This window comes from Electrona antarctica (genome assembly GCF_951216825.1).
Source record: "Electrona antarctica genome assembly, contig: scaffold_539, whole genome shotgun sequence".
Taxonomy (NCBI): domain Eukaryota; kingdom Metazoa; phylum Chordata; class Actinopteri; order Myctophiformes; family Myctophidae; genus Electrona; species Electrona antarctica.
In genome coordinates, this window is record NW_027637546.1 from 10,001 (window position 1) to 27,500 (window position 17,500).

Here is a 17,500-nt window from a genome sequence, read left to right on the forward strand (position 1 = left end):
TGTCTGATGGTGTTCAGTGTGATTATAATACCAGGTGTCTGATGGTGTTCAGTGTGATTATAATACCAGGTGTCTGATGGTGTTCAGTGTTATTATAATACCAGGTGTCTGATGGTGTTCAGTGTGATTATAATACCAGGTGTCTGATGGTGTTCAGTGTTATTATAATACCAGGTGTCTGATGGTGTTCAGTGTGATTATAATACCAGGGACAGTCTGATGGTGTTCAGTGTGATTATAATACCAGGTGTCTGATGGTGTTCAGTGTGATCATAATACCAGGTGTCTGATGGTGTTCAGTGTGATTATAATACCAGGTGTCTGATGGTGTTCAGTGTGATTATAATACCAGGTGTCTGATGGTGTTCAGTGTGATTATAATACCAGGTGTCTGATGGTGTTCAGTGTTATTATAATACCAGGTGTCTGATGGTGTTCAGTGTGATCATAATACCAGGTGTCTGATGGTGTTCAGTGTGATCATAATACCAGGTGTCTGATGGTGTTCAGTGTGATCATAATACCAGGGACAGTCTGATGGTGTTCAGTGTGATCATAATACCAGGTGTCTGATGGTGTTCAGTGTGATCATAATACCAGGTGTCTGATGGTGTTCAGTGTTATTATAATACCAGGTGTCTGATGGTGTTCAGTGTGATTATAATACCAGGTGTCTGATGGTGTTCAGTGTTATTATAATACCAGGTGTCTGATGGTGTTCAGTGTGATTATAATACCAGGTGTCTGATGGTGTTCAGTGTTATTATAATACCAGGTGTCTGATGGTGTTCAGTGTGATTATAATACCAGGTGTCTGATGGTGTTCAGTGTGATTATAATACCAGGGACAGTCTGATGGTGTTCAGTGTGATCATAATACCAGGTGTCTGATGGTGTTCAGTGTGATCATAATACCAGGTGTCTGATGGTGTTCAGTGTGATCATAATACCAGGGACAGTCTGATGGTGTTCAGTGTGATTATAATACCAGGGACAGTCTGATGGTGTTCAGTGTGATCATAATACCAGGGACACTTGTCTGATGGTTCTGTACTCGCTCTCGTCTCGGTACCCGGCCTGCTGGAAGCGGTACAGGTTCTCCACGTCCGCGCTCCAGCCTCGGGCCCTGCTCATGGACGTTGGCATCGCGGCGCGGCTGCCGCTGGTGGTGCCATCCCTGATGTGGGCACCGCTGGCGCCATCCGTATTGTGGGAACTGGTGCCAATGCCATCCGTGATGTGGGCAGGGCTGGCGCTGGACATGCTGCTTGGCGGTGAGGGTGAGAGCTGGTCTGGACGTCCCCGAGCTATGGACATGAAGACTACGATGCTTTATAAAGTTGTGAGGGTTTCGAACGACATAAAATGTCGATGATGATGCAGTTTAAGCCTTTACGTTGTATAATATGATGTCGTGATGTTTCTATCTATGTACAGAATTTAACCCACTCTGGGCGGGAACCCCTTTTGGTGTTTTAAGCATGATGTTATGCTTTAGCTGTTGAAAAATAGCAGATCTACAAGCTCATAGCGCGGCACCGAGTGGCGCGCTACGAACTTGTAGATCTGCTATTTTTTTAAAACATGGTGAGAATGTGGCGCAAATCTTTGAATATGAATAAATGACAGACAGACAGGCAGGCAGGCAGGCAGGCAGACAGGCAGGCTGGCAGGCAGGCAGGCAGACAGGCAGGCAGGCAGGCAGGCAGGCAGGCAGGCAGGCAGACAGACTGAGTGCAACACCAGATCAGAACATGAAATGACTTAGTTCTACTGGATCTCTTCTCCACTATAGTCCCTCGCTAACATTTTACTTTAGTCTATAGCTTGTATTTGTTGACAAAATTGTCAGTAGGCCTATATATAATTATAGTCTTAGTTTTAGTCAGCATAGCTTCCAGTTTTTCATTCATTTTCGCCAGTGAAAAAAAGGTACAGTCGACGAACATTTTTTGCCATCGTTTTAGTCGACCAAATCAACACTGGTATATGTATACATATGGTTGCCATGGTCATGTTGCTAACGGTACAACGATACGGTATGTAGCCTATTGACCATCCCTTTCCTCCAGCTCCCTCTAATAACTCCTTCATAGTTCTCATCCATAACAACTAAACGGTTTTACTTACAACAGATTGTTTGTTTCAGTCAAACTGCAGGTTTTCACTGACCAACTGCAGAGACCTTTCAATAGACTTGTTTCTTTGGTTGCTTGGTAACCACCCAGCGTCTCCTTTACTACATCCCATAGCCCGGAGACACGGTCTCTCGCTGTGATTGGGTAGTTGTTTTGGTTGTCAGGCAACCGCCAACCAACCATGCAGACTGACAACCAGCCAGCCAATCACAGCGTGAGCGTTCGCCCCGGCCTATGGGATGGATGGAGTCGTCGGGTGGCAGACAGTGTTGCCAGGTCTGCTTATTATAAGCGACTTTGAGCTTGTTTTTCCTGTAAAGTCACTTTTTTGTAAAGTCACAATTTTTTATTTGATTTTATTTTATTTCTGCTGAAATTTCACTTACCCTACATGTATGAAAGCAATAAAGGTACACCCGCACACTGTGTATTTGCTCGGTAGGCTACATGAGTATTTTCTTATTTAATGAGGCAACGTTTCGGTCCGGACTACACACCTCACTGTGCATACGCATGATTTCTAGGTGTGCGAACGTTTTCTCCTACACTTACCCTATAGCCTATATATACATTTAAAAAATGTTTCCAAATTGTTCACCTTTTTCCCTCCAATATTTTATTGCAAATATCTGATGTGTAAAGTCTGTATATTCACGTAATTCCTTCGGGCTGGTTTTTTAGGGGCGGCTGCAATTTGAAACTGGCCCCTGTAAAAAAGTTAAAGCCCACCCCCCCTCCCCCTCTTAGTTAGAGAAAATTAGCGAAATGTGTGGCAAATCTGCAAAAATAAAAATTCTTCACAAATGTGTTCACACGGTCAGATGCTCCAACAACCAAGGAACCAAAAAAACATCCTGACAGTTTTCTGAAAAAGCTATGTTTCTATGTCAGTCGTTCTTCGATTTTTCAAAAATAGCAGACCTACAAGCTCGTGAGCTATGAGCTTGTAGATCTGCTATTTTTCAATAGCTAAAGCATAACATAATGCTAACACCAAAAGGGGTTCCCGCCTAAAATGGGTTAAGTAGCATGTGACGTGTCAAACTATGGCCTAGGCTAGGGCATACATGGGCAACTGGCGGCCCGGGGGCCACATGCGGCCCCCCACCTTCACTTATTGCGGCCCTCAGGTTAATGTCAGAATACTGATATAATATTGGTTTCAGCTGTTTACAATTCCACAACATGCAAATATGACCCGCTTTGATTACTTCAGTCTAAATTAGTAGCTTCAATGCTCAACACAAGTATAATTAAAGGCATTTGAAATTACATAATAATTACAATTCGAATATAGCAAAAAATAGCAAATCTACAAGCTTGTAGATCTGCTATTTTTGCTACGACAGCAATGTGGCCCCTCTGGAGTGAGTGTGGAAATATAGTGGCCCTCTCCATCGTCAAAGTTACCCCGCCCCTGGCCTATAGGGGGCGGCTTTCATGATTCTGAATCCATTGTAAGCATTAGTTTTTTGCATGAAAAACACTCCTTGGGCTAAAACACTCCTTGGGCTAAAACACTCCTTGGGCTAAAACACTCCTTGGGCTAAAACACTCCTTGGGCTAAATTCGGTCCATGAATTGCAAATGGAGAACCCTGATGTAAACAACAAGTCTTAGTGCTTAGTCATTTGAACTGATGGAATGGAATGGCTTAGGGTCGACGACAGAGTACAGCATCTTGCAGCATCTTGCAATGGGTCTGGTCCACAAGACACCACCAAGATACCCATGTACCTGTCTAGATACTTCATTAAGATACCCATGTACCTGTCTAGATACTTCACTAAGATACCCATGTACCTGTCTAGATACTTCACTAAGATACCCATGTACCTGTCTAAATACTTCACTAAGATACCCATGTACCTGTCTAGATACTTCACCAAGATACCCATGTACCTGTCTAGATACTTCACCAAGATACCCATGTACCTGTCTAGATACTTCACTAAGATACCCATGTATCTGTCTAGATACTTCACTAAGATACCCATGTACCTGTCTAGATACTTCACTAAGATACCCATGTACCTGTCTAGATACTTCACTAAGATACCCATGTACCTGTCTAGATACTTCACTAAGATACCCATGTATCTGTCTAGATACTTCACTAAGATACCCATGTACCTGTCTAGATACTTCCTTAATGTCAACAAAGTCCACACCCACAACACCAGAGGAAGTGCAACGAACCATGTACAACCCAGATTTGGCACAAACAAGGGACTAAATTATTTTCGCTCCTATGCCACCAAAATGTGGAACGCCATACCAACAGTCATTAAGACATGCAAATCCCTTGACTCCTTCAAAACCGCTCTCAAAGGGCACCTACGGACGGCTGCAATTAGAAACTGGCCCCCGTAAAATCTGAATCCCCCCACCCCTTTTCCCCCTCACTGTATATGTTTCTTTTCCCTTTTTACCTCCTTTATGACGAATTCCTGTTCTGTTCTTTGACTACCGGTATATAGAAGTGTCTATTTGTACGTCTCTAAATGTTTTGATGAATTGAACATGGTGGACCCTCTTGTAAACAAGTGTAATGCTTAATTGGGTCGTCCACTCACAGTTAACAGTCTTTGTATTGAGTTTGTGCTTGAAATGTACTGTAATTCTGCAAACTGTTAATACATATTTCAATCAATCAATCAATCAATCAATCAATCAATCAATCAATCAATCAATCAATCAATCAATCAATCAATCAATCAATCAATCAATCAATCAATCAATCAGACAGACAGACAGACCTGGTCCGCTTGTTTTTCTGGCAAAATCTGGCAACGCTTGGTGGTACTATCAGGACAGCGTCCGGCCGCCAGAGGGCGCTGCAGACAGACACGGAGAGCAAGGCTTGTGTGCTTGTTGTGTCTGTGACGTGAATGTGACGTACGCGGAAGAGCACCGGGAGGGGAGGTTTTAAATGAAATGGTGTTGACATTTTATATCGTCAGAAATGATGCTCTGGGTGAAGAGAACACAGAACAGCGGTGTTCAAACCTTCTTATGTTGTGATAAACGTTATTAATCATATGATAGGGTTTATTTAGCTCAGTAAACATGAGTTATTTCATATGATAGGGTTTATTTAGCTCAGTAAACATGAGTTATTTCATATGATAGGGTTTATTTAGCTCAGTAAACAGGAGTTATTTCATAATTTATTTAGCTCAGTAAACAGGAGTTATTTCATATGATAGGGTTTATTTAGCTCAGTAAACAGGAGTTCTTCCATATGATAGGGTTTCTGTAAGGTCAGTAAACATGAGTTCTTTCCTGGGACGGATGAAGGAGTATTCTAACCTCTCCATAGACCGCTTCGACAGGGAGAACCTGCACGCGCGCGCATTCTTCCTGTCTCACTGCCATAAAGGTCTGTCTGTCTGTCTGCCTGTCTGCCTGTCTGTCTGTCTGTCTGTCTGCCTGTCTCTCTGTCTCTCTGTCTGTCCCAATTCAATTTAATGCAATTCTTTATTGGCACAATTATGTTCATAATATTATTTTCTCTGGTATAAACAGTAGGACTAACTGTATACTGTATATATGACACAATGAATCAGATTGTTAGGAATATAAAGATCATATCGATAATTAATACTGTGTGTGTTGTCAACACATCAGGCCTGCCTACCATTCATCCATACGACAATAATCCTATCGTATTTCTTGCCGATTAATGTATGGATACAGAGGCTGCCATGTCGATTAGAGATGGGAATTATCTATTAACGTATCGATACAGAGGCTGCCATGTCAATTAGAGATGGGAATTATCTATTAATGTATCGATACAGAGGCTGCCATGTCGATTAGAGATGGAATTATCTATTAACGTATCGATACAGAGGCTGCCATGTCGATTAGAGATGGGAATTATCTATTAATGTATCGATACAGAGGCTGCCATGTCGATTAGAGATGGAATTATCTATTAACGTATCGATACAGAGGCTGCCATGTCGATTAGAGATGGAATTATCTATTAATGTATCGATACAGAGGCTGCCATGTCGATTAGAGATGGAATTATCTATTAACGTATCGATACAGAGGCTGCCATGTCGATTAGAGATGGAATTATCTATTAACGTATCGATACAGAGGCTGCCATGTCGATTAGAGATGGAATTATCTATTAACGTATCGATACAGAGGCTGCCATGTCGATTAGAGATGGGAATTATCTATTAACGTATCGATACAGAGGCTGCCATGTCGATTAGAGATGGGAATTATCTATTAACATATCGATACAGAGGCTGCCATGTCGATTAGAGATGGAATTATCTATTAACGTATCGATACAGAGGCTGCCATGTCGATTAGAGATGGAATTATCTATTAACGTATCGATACAGAGGCTGCCATGTCGATTAGAGATGGAATTATCTATTAACGTATCGATACAGAGGCTGCCATGTCGATTAGAGATGGGAATTATCTATTAACGTATCGATACAGAGGCTGCCATGTCGATTAGAGATGGGAATTATCTATTAACGTATCGATACAGAGGCTGCCATGTCGATTAGAGATGGGAATTATCGATTAATTGATACGTGTTCACAACCTTATCGATCGCTCAACCGGTTAGTTGATGAGCGTTTTTTTGAGAATCTGAGAATCTTAATTTCCCTCAATAATGTCTTAACGTAAAAAGAGGGGGGGGGGGGGGGGGGGTCCCTGGAACAACATATCTTCAGATGGGGGTCGGTGGCCAAATATTGTTTTTGGGGGTCCTTGACATGAAATAGTTTGAGCACCACTGACATAGAAACATGTTTTTTTCAGAATATTGTCAGGATTTAGAAGACATTTGTAGAATCCTCATGTCTAAATGGGTTAATTATAATAATATTATAATGTGTCCTCAGATCACATGAGAGGACTGAAAGGACCCATGTTGAAGAGGAAACTGAAATTCAGGTGAAGATTCAGCTGTGTGTGTGTGTGTGTGTGTGTGTGTGTGTGTGTGTGTGTGTGTGTGTGTGTGTGTGTGTGTGTGTGTGTGTGTGTGTGTGTGTGTGTGTGTGTGTGTGTGTGTTCCTTTCCAGGCGAAGACTTTGAATTGCCTTTTTGTTGTTGAAATGTGCTCTACCGATAAAACCTAACGCCTTTCATTACTGACTGTGTTTGTCTGCAGTCGGACCGTCAAGCTGTACTGCTCCTTTGTGACCAAAGAACTTCTGCTGAGCAACCCCAAGTACGCTTTCTGGGAGGAACGCATCGTAGGTTTACACTCATAGAGTTAACTAAACCCCAAGTACGCTTTCTGGGAGGAACACATCGTAGGTTTACACTCATAGAGTTAACTAAACCCCAATGCATTCTGGGAGGAACGTATCGTAGGTTTACACTCATAGAGTTAACTAAACCCCATTGAATTCTGGGAGGAACGCATCGTAAATTCAGGAGTTGACACTAAAGGCCTATTCATAGTCTGGATTTTTGGTGGTGAGGTGACCACCGCTCCAGTGGTGAGCTGACCACCGGAGCTGAAATAACGTTGAGTGGTGGTGAGTAAAAACAGAGAAGGGCTGGGGCGGTGGCGGTGGTTTGCTCTTCACCGCGGCTCAGTGACGTCATGTTGTAGTTCGGTGGTCACCTCAGTGACGTCATGTTGTAGTTCGGTGGTCACCTCAGTGACGTCATGTTGTAGTTCGGTGGTCACCTCAGTGACGTCATGTTGTAGTTCGGTGGTCACCTCAGTGACGTCATGTTGTAGTTCGGTGGTCACCTCAGTGACGTCATGTTGTAGTTCGGTGGTCACCTCAGTGACGTCATGTTGTAGTTCGGTGGTCACCTCACCACCGAACATCCAGACTATGTATGAGCCTTAAGGGTTAAATAAAACACTAAGGGTTGCCCACCTTCCCCTGGCAGCTAAATAAAACACTAAGGGTTGCCCACCTGCCCCTGGCAGCTAAATAAAACACTAAGGGTTGCCCACCTGCCCCTGGCAGCTAAATAAAACACTAAGGGTTGCCCACCTGCCCCTGGCAGCTAAATAAAACACTAAGGGTTGCCCACCTGCCCCTGGCAGTTAAATAAAACACTAAGGGTTGCCCGCCTGCCCCTGGCAGCTAAATAAAACACTAAGGGTCACCCACCTGCCCCTGGCAGCTAAATAAAACACTAAGGGTTGCCCACCTGCCCCTGGCAGTTAAATAAAACACTAAGGGTCGCCCACCTGCCCCTGGCAGCTAAATACAACACTAAGGGTTGCCCACCTGCCCCTGGCAGCTAAATAAAACACTAAGGGTTGCCCACCTGCCCCTGGCAGCTAAATAAAACACTAAGGGTTGCCCACCTGCCCCTGGCAGCTACATAAAACACTAAGGGTTGCCCACCTGCCCCTGGCAGCTAAATAAAACACTAAGGGTTGCCCACCTGCCCCTGGCAGCTAAATAAAACACTAAGGGTAGCCCACCTGCCCCTGGTAGCTAAATAAAACACTAAGGGTCGACCACCTGCCCCTGGCAGCTAAATAAAACACTAAGGGTCGCCCACCTGCCCCTGGCAGCTAAATAAAACACTAAGGGTTGCCCACCTGCCCCTAGCAGCTAAATAAAACACTAAGGTCGCCCACCTGCCCCTAGCAGCTAAATAAAACACTAAGGGTTGCCCACCTGCCCCTGGCAGCTAAATAAAACACTAAGGTCGCCCACCTGCCCCTAGCAGCTAAATAAAACACTAAGGGTTGCCCACCTGCCCCTGGCAGCTAAATAAAACACTAAGGGTTGCCCACCTGCCCCTGGCAGCTACATAAAACACTAAGGGTTGCCCACCTGCCCCTGGCAGCTAAATAAAACACTAAGGGTTGCCCACCTGCCCCTGGCAGCTACATAAAACACTAAGGGTTGCCCACCTGCCCCTGGCAGCTACATAAAACACTAAGGGTTGCCCACCTGCCCCTGGCAGCTAAATAAAACACTAAGGGTTGCCCACCTGCCCCTGGCAGCTACATAAAACACTAAGGGTTGCCCACCTGCCCCTGGCAGCTACATAAAACACTAAGGGTTGCCCACCTGCCCCTAGCAGCTAAATAAAACACTAAGGTCGCCCACCTGCCCCTGGCAGTTTAATAAAACACTAAGGGTTGCCCACCTGCCCCTGGCAGCTAAATAAAACACTAAGGGTTGCCCACCTGCCCCTGGCAGCTAAATAAAACACTAAGGGTTGCCCACCTGCCCCTGGCAGCTACATAAAACACTAAGGGTTGCCCACCTGCCCCTGGCAGCTAAATAAAACACTAAGGGTTGCCCACCTGCCCCTGGCAGCTACATAAAACACTAAGGGTTGCCCACCTTCCCCTGGCAGCTACATAAAACACTAAGGGTTGCCCACCTTCCCCTGGCAGCTAAATAAAACACTAAGGGTTGCCCACCTGCCCCTGGCAGCTAAATAAAACACTAAGGGTTGCCCACCTGCCCCTGGCAGCTAAATAAAACACTAAGGGTCGCCCACCTGCCCCTGGCAGCTAAATAAAACACTAAGGGTCGCCCACCTGCCCCTGGCAGCTAAATAAAACACTAAGGTTTGCCCACCTGCCCCTGGCAGCTACATAAAACACTAAGGGTCGCCCACCTGCCCCTGGCAGCTAAATAAAACACTAAGGGTTGCCCACCTGCCCCTGGCAGCTAAATAAAACACTAAGGGTTGCCCACCTGCCCCTGGCAGCTAAATAAAACACTAAGGGTTGCCCACCTGCCCCTGGCAGCTAAATAAAACACTAAGGGTCGCCCACCTGCCCCTGGCAGCTAAATAAAACACTAAGGGTTGCCCACCTGCCCCTGGCAGCTAAATAAAACACTAAGGGTTGCCCACCTGCCCCTGGCAGCTAAATAAAACACTAAGGGTCGCCCACCTGCCCCTGGCAGCTAAATAAAACACTAAGGGTCGCCCACCTGCCCCTGGCAGCTAAATAAAACACTAAGGTTTGCCCACCTGCCCCTGGCAGCTACATAAAACACTAAGGGTCGCCCACCTGCCCCTGGCAGCTAAATAAAACACTAAGGGTTGCCCACCTGCCCCTGGCAGCTAAATAAAACACTAAGGGTCGCCCACCTGCCCCTGGCAGCTAAATAAAACACTAAGGGTTGCCCACCTGCCCCTGGCAGCTAAATAAAACACTAAGGGTTGCCCACCTGCCCCTGGCAGCTAAATAAAACACTAAGGGTCGCCCACCTGCCCCTGGCAGTTAAATAAAACACTAAGGGTCGCCCACCTGCCCCTGGCAGCTAAATAAAACACTAAGGTTTGCCCACCTGCCCCTGGCAGCTACATAAAACACTAAGGGTCGCCCACCTGCCCCTGGCAGCTAAATAAAACACTAAGGGTTGCCCACCTGCCCCTGGCAGCTACATAAAACACTAAGGGTTGCCCACCTGCCCCTGGCAGCTACATAAAACACTAAGGGTTGCCCACCTGCCCCTGGCAGCTAAATAAAACACTAAGGGTTGCCCACCTGCCCCTGGCAGCTACATAAAACACTAAGGGTTGCCCACCTGCCCCTGGCAGCTACATAAAACACTAAGGGTTGCCCACCTGCCCCTAGCAGCTAAATAAAACACTAAGGTCGCCCACCTGCCCCTGGCAGTTTAATAAAACACTAAGGGTTGCCCACCTGCCCCTAGCAGCTAAATAAAACACTAAGGGTTGCCCACCTGCCCCTGGCAGCTAAATAAAACACTAAGGGTTGCCCACCTTCCCCTGGCAGCTAAATAAAACACTAAGGGTTGCCCACCTGCCCCTGGCAGCTAAATAAAACACTAAGGGTTGCCCACCTGCCCCTGGCAGCTAAATAAAACACTAAGGGTCGACCACCTGCCCCTGGCAGCTAAATAAAACACTAAGGGTCGACCACCTGCCCCTGGTAGCTAAATAAAACACTAAGGGTTGCCCACCTGCCCCTGGCAGCTACATAAAACACTAAGGGTTGCCCACCTGCCCCTGGCAGCTAAATAAAACACTAAGGGTTGCCCACCTGCCCCTGGCAGCTAAATAAAACACTAAGGGTCGACCACCTGCCCCTGGCAGCTAAATAAAACACTAAGGGTCGACCACCTGCCCCTGGCAGCTAAATAAAACACTAAGGGTCGACCACCTGCCCCTGGCAGCTAAATAAAACACTAAGGGTTGCCCACCTGCCCCTGGCAGCTACATAAAACACTAAGGGTTGCCCACCTGCCCCTGGCAGCTAAATAAAACACTAAGGGTTGCCCACCTGCCCCTGGCAGCTAAATAAAACACTAAGGTTTGCCCACCTGCCCCTGGCAGCTACATAAAACACTAAGGGTCGCCCACCTGCCCCTGGCAGCTAAATAAAACACTAAGGGTTGCCCACCTGCCCCTGGCAGCTAAATAAAACACTAAGGGTTGCCCACCTGCCCCTGGCAGCTAAATAAAACACTAAGGGTCGCCCACCTGCCCCTGGCAGCTAAATAAAACACTAAGGGTCGCCCACCTGCCCCTGGCAGCTAAATAAAACACTAAGGGTTGCCCACCTGCCCCTGGCAGCTAAATAAAACACTAAGGGTTGCCCACCTGCCCCTGGCAGCTAAATAAAACACTAAGGGTCGCCCACCTGCCCCTGGCAGCTAAATAAAACACTAAGGGTCGCCCACCTGCCCCTGGCAGCTAAATAAAACACTAAGGTTTGCCCACCTGCCCCTGGCAGCTACATAAAACACTAAGGGTCGCCCACCTGCCCCTGGCAGCTAAATAAAACACTAAGGGTTGCCCACCTGCCCCTGGCAGCTACATAAAACACTAAGGGTTGCCCACCTGCCCCTGGCAGCTACATAAAACACTAAGGGTTGCCCACCTGCCCCTGGCAGCTAAATAAAACACTAAGGGTTGCCCACCTGCCCCTGGCAGCTACATAAAACACTAAGGGTTGCCCACCTGCCCCTGGCAGCTACATAAAACACTAAGGGTTGCCCACCTGCCCCTAGCAGCTAAATAAAACACTAAGGTCGCCCACCTGCCCCTGGCAGTTTAATAAAACACTAAGGGTTGCCCACCTGCCCCTAGCAGCTAAATAAAACACTAAGGGTTGCCCACCTGCCCCTGGCAGCTAAATAAAACACTAAGGGTTGCCCACCTGCCCCTGGCAGCTACATAAAACACTAAGGGTTGCCCACCTGCCCCTGGCAGCTAAATAAAACACTAAGGGTTGCCCACCTGCCCCTGGCAGCTACATAAAACACTAAGGGTTGCCCACCTTCCCCTGGCAGCTACATAAAACACTAAGGGTTGCCCACCTTCCCCTGGCAGCTAAATAAAACACTAAGGGTTGCCCACCTGCCCCTGGCAGCTAAATAAAACACTAAGGGTTGCCCACCTGCCCCTGGCAGCTAAATAAAACACTAAGGGTCGCCCACCTGCCCCTGGCAGTTAAATAAAACACTAAGGGTCGCCCACCTGCCCCTGGCAGCTAAATAAAACACTAAGGTTTGCCCACCTGCCCCTGGCAGCTACATAAAACACTAAGGGTCGCCCACCTGCCCCTGGCAGCTAAATAAAACACTAAGGGTTGCCCACCTGCCCCTGGCAGCTACATAAAACACTAAGGGTTGCCCACCTGCCCCTGGCAGCTACATAAAACACTAAGGGTTGCCCACCTGCCCCTGGCAGCTAAATAAAACACTAAGGGTTGCCCACCTGCCCCTGGCAGCTACATAAAACACTAAGGGTTGCCCACCTGCCCCTGGCAGCTACATAAAACACTAAGGGTTGCCCACCTGCCCCTAGCAGCTAAATAAAACACTAAGGTCGCCCACCTGCCCCTGGCAGTTTAATAAAACACTAAGGGTTGCCCACCTGCCCCTAGCAGCTAAATAAAACACTAAGGGTTGCCCACCTGCCCCTGGCAGCTAAATAAAACACTAAGGGTTGCCCACCTTCCCCTGGCAGCTAAATAAAACACTAAGGGTTGCCCACCTGCCCCTGGCAGCTAAATAAAACACTAAGGGTTGCCCACCTGCCCCTGGCAGCTAAATAAAACACTAAGGGTCGACCACCTGCCCCTGGCAGCTAAATAAAACACTAAGGGTCGACCACCTGCCCCTGGTAGCTAAATAAAACACTAAGGGTTGCCCACCTGCCCCTGGCAGCTACATAAAACACTAAGGGTTGCCCACCTGCCCCTGGCAGCTAAATAAAACACTAAGGGTTGCCCACCTGCCCCTGGCAGCTAAATAAAACACTAAGGGTCGACCACCTGCCCCTGGCAGCTAAATAAAACACTAAGGGTCGACCACCTGCCCCTGGCAGCTAAATAAAACACTAAGGGTCGACCACCTGCCCCTGGCAGCTAAATAAAACACTAAGGGTTGCCCACCTGCCCCTGGCAGCTACATAAAACACTAAGGGTTGCCCACCTGCCCCTGGCAGCTAAATAAAACACTAAGGGTTGCCCACCTGCCCCTGGCAGCTAAATAAAACACTAAGGTTTGCCCACCTGCCCCTGGCAGCTACATAAAACACTAAGGGTCGCCCACCTGCCCCTGGCAGCTAAATAAAACACTAAGGGTTGCCCACCTGCCCCTGGCAGCTAAATAAAACACTAAGGGTTGCCCACCTGCCCCTGGCAGCTAAATAAAACACTAAGGGTCGCCCACCTGCCCCTGGCAGCTAAATAAAACACTAAGGGTCGCCCACCTGCCCCTGGCAGCTAAATAAAACACTAAGGGTTGCCCACCTGCCCCTGGCAGCTAAATAAAACACTAAGGGTTGCCCACCTGCCCCTGGCAGCTAAATAAAACACTAAGGGTCGCCCACCTGCCCCTGGCAGCTAAATAAAACACTAAGGGTCGCCCACCTGCCCCTGGCAGCTAAATAAAACACTAAGGTTTGCCCACCTGCCCCTGGCAGCTACATAAAACACTAAGGGTCGCCCACCTGCCCCTGGCAGCTAAATAAAACACTAAGGGTTGCCCACCTGCCCCTGGCAGCTACATAAAACACTAAGGGTTGCCCACCTGCCCCTGGCAGCTACATAAAACACTAAGGGTTGCCCACCTGCCCCTGGCAGCTAAATAAAACACTAAGGGTTGCCCACCTGCCCCTGGCAGCTACATAAAACACTAAGGGTTGCCCACCTGCCCCTGGCAGCTACATAAAACACTAAGGGTTGCCCACCTGCCCCTAGCAGCTAAATAAAACACTAAGGTCGCCCACCTGCCCCTGGCAGTTTAATAAAACACTAAGGGTTGCCCACCTGCCCCTAGCAGCTAAATAAAACACTAAGGGTTGCCCACCTGCCCCTGGCAGCTAAATAAAACACTAAGGGTTGCCCACCTGCCCCTGGCAGCTACATAAAACACTAAGGGTTGCCCACCTGCCCCTGGCAGCTAAATAAAACACTAAGGGTTGCCCACCTGCCCCTGGCAGCTACATAAAACACTAAGGGTTGCCCACCTTCCCCTGGCAGCTACATAAAACACTAAGGGTTGCCCACCTTCCCCTGGCAGCTAAATAAAACACTAAGGGTTGCCCACCTGCCCCTGGCAGCTAAATAAAACACTAAGGGTTGCCCACCTGCCCCTGGCAGCTAAATAAAACACTAAGGGTCGACCACCTGCCCCTGGCAGCTAAATAAAACACTAAGGGTTGCCCACCTGCCCCTGGCAGCTAAATAAAACACTAAGGGTCGACCACCTGCCCCTGGTAGCTAAATAAAACACTAAGGGTTGCCCACCTGCCCCTGGCAGCTAAATAAAACACTAAGGGTTGCCCACCTGCCCCTGGCAGTTAAATAAAACACTAAGGGTTGCCCACCTGCCCCTGGCAGCTAAATAAAACACTAAGGGTCGCCCACCTGCCCCTGGCAGCTACATAAAACACTAAGGGTTGAGCGTCTGATAAATGACTACATTGTAAATTGTTGCGTTTCAGGTTCCTCTGGAGTTGGACAGTCCCACTCAGATCTCACTGGTGGACGAAGCATCAGGAGAGGTACATATCTGACCCCAGATCAGTGGTTATAGTTATAGAGTTATCAGATTATTGTAAACACTGACCCCAGATCAGAGATTATAGTTATAGAGTTATCAGATGTAAACACTGACCCCAGATCAGAGATTATAGTTATAGAGTTATCAGATGTAAACACTGACCCCAGACCAGTGGTTATAGTTATAGAGTTATCAGATGTAAACACTGACCCCAGATCAGAGATTATAGTTATAGAGTTATCAGATGTAAACACTGACCCCAGACCAGTGGTTATAGTTATAGAGTTATCAGATGTAAACACTGACCCCAGATCAGAGATTATAGTTATAGAGTTATCAGATGTAAACACTGACCCCAGACCAGTGGTTATAGTTATAGAGTTATCAGATGTAAACACTGACCCCAGACCAGAGGTTATAGTTATAGAGTTATCAGATGTAAACACTGACCCCAGACCAGAGGTTATAGTTATAGAGTTATCAGATGTAAACACTGACCCCAGACCAGTGGTTATAGTTATAGAGTTATCAGATGTAAACACTGACCCCAGACCAGTGGTTATAGTTATAGAGTTATCAGATGTAAACACTGACCCCAGACCAGTGGTTATAGTTATAGAGTTATCAGATGTAAACACTGACCCCAGACCAGTGGTTATAGTTATAGAGTTATAATGAGGGAATACAATCTATGTAAGTGTGTGTGAATGGGTGAATGTAATGCACTGTGTGTGTGTGTGTGTGTGTGTGTGTGTGTGTGTGTGTGTGTGTGTGTGTGTGTGTGTGTGTGTGTGTGTGTGTGTGTGTGTGTGTGTGTGTGTGTGTGTGTGTGTGTGTGTGTGAATGTAATGCACCATCTATGTAAAGCAACATGGGTAAAAGCGTTATATAAATGTGTGTGTGTGTGTGTGTGTGTGTGTGTGTGTGTGTGTGTGTGAATGTAATGCACCATCTATGTAAAGCAACATGGGTAAAAGCGTTATATAAATGTGTGTGTGTGTGTGCGTGCGTGCGACACACAGAAAGAGGACATCTTGGTGACTCTCCTAACTGCAGGCCACTGTCCAGGTTCTGTCATGTGAGTAAACTATCTGATTACTTTATTAGTAATAATTAAAACTATCTGATTACTGACTTTCCTTTATTAGTCTCATATTGTTGCAGTCAGGAGTAGAGCTCTTCACGGGTCCAAAAAAATGGTTCCGAAATTAATCTGTGACATTTTACCGATTCCGACCCGTTCTGAAAATATTTTCGGGATGTTGAAAAAAGTTGAAAATCGACTCGATTTTCGACTCATGCCTTCCGCGACTCAAAAACGTATGAGTCGAAAAATCGTTTTTATTTTATTTTTTATTTTTTTGTAATGGCTTATTATAAAACGTTATAAACTTTACTGTTTCAAATGTTTTCCAAATGGGAGAGGTACGTGTTTGTCTGTGTGACACTGCTGTGCTGCGCCTGTCAGCGCCGCTCCTCACATGCATGCCCTGTGCAGTTAGAGTGCCATCGTCCAAGGGTGTGGGGTGAAGGGGAAGGGTATCTTAGCAACACTGAATGCTCTGTCCCATTGGTCGTGTGCTCGTATCATGAGCCAATGGCTGCAGCTCTGAGCCCCCAGACCCCAGGTTCGCATCTCATTGCTCACGCTCAAAGACAGGTCCGCTCTGTTCTGAGCTGTGAGCGCTCTTCTCTTCTCGTGAAGAAAGCAGGACAGCGTTGTCAAATAAATCCCGCCGTCATTCATACTGTATTTATTCCCCGACCCGACATTAAAATACGGAACAACGTGCGTCCCGTATCAGTTCATTACGGGACTTGTGACAGGCTGCTGCAGACACTTGAGTTGGGACTAGCTGATAGCATAGCAGCCGATAGCGCCGCTGCTCCTTCAGTGTCGTTGTTTACAAAATAAAGTTTATTTTTTATTATTGGGCTTTGATCATTGATGCAAATTCTAAACATATGGATGCAGCTGCAGAAGTTGTGTTGCTTAAAGGAATGCATAGTTGCGTTCTCCTCAACTGCTGCGCAGCAACAACAAAAAAAAAAATAATGGAAAATAAATAGGAAAAAAAGTCGATCGACTCGTCGATTTGCGGCCTCGATTTATCGATTGGCCAAATATGAGTCGTTTGGCATCCCTAAGTTAAACCAACCCCGAATTCCGTCCGATTCCGACCCGTTCCGGGCCTGCAGGCAGACATAAATGTGGACTATATAGAAATAATATAACGTATTGACCAATTACCATTTTATGATTAAAGCGCGAGAGAGAGACACAGACGGACAGAGAGAGACACAGACGGACAGAGAGAGACACAGACGGACAGAGAGAGACAGAGAGAGAGACACAGACGGACAGAGAGAGACAGAGAGAGAGACACAGACGGA

The 17,500-nt window shown here is 46.8% G+C and overlaps 2 protein-coding genes across 2 annotated transcripts in view; one reads left to right on the forward strand and one right to left on the reverse strand.

The window, feature by feature from the left end:
• meig1 (meiosis/spermiogenesis associated 1) overlaps nucleotides 1-2,252 on the reverse strand; it is a 5,944-nt gene extending 3,692 nt beyond the window's left edge. Inside the window, exons 1-2 of the mRNA XM_079531717.1 lie at nucleotides 2,131-2,252; nucleotides 1,027-1,307 (exon numbers count right to left, since the gene is read on the reverse strand). Coding sequence (XP_079387843.1) covers nucleotides 1,027-1,263 — 237 coding nt within the window. The 5' untranslated portion in view covers nucleotides 1,264-1,307; nucleotides 2,131-2,252. The remainder of the gene's footprint in view (nucleotides 1-1,026; nucleotides 1,308-2,130) is intronic.
• A 2,855-nt stretch (nucleotides 2,253-5,107) lies between these two features.
• The window catches only part of dclre1c (DNA cross-link repair 1C, PSO2 homolog), a gene marked incomplete at its 3' end in the record, with an annotated part of 64,035 nt that continues 51,642 nt past the window's right edge, over nucleotides 5,108-17,500 (forward strand). The window contains exons 1-5 of the mRNA XM_079531716.1: nucleotides 5,108-5,520; nucleotides 7,022-7,073; nucleotides 7,291-7,375; nucleotides 15,048-15,107; nucleotides 16,129-16,184. Of these exons, the coding sequence (XP_079387842.1) occupies nucleotides 5,412-5,520; nucleotides 7,022-7,073; nucleotides 7,291-7,375; nucleotides 15,048-15,107; nucleotides 16,129-16,184 (362 nt within the window). The remainder of the gene's footprint in view (nucleotides 5,521-7,021; nucleotides 7,074-7,290; nucleotides 7,376-15,047; nucleotides 15,108-16,128; nucleotides 16,185-17,500) is intronic.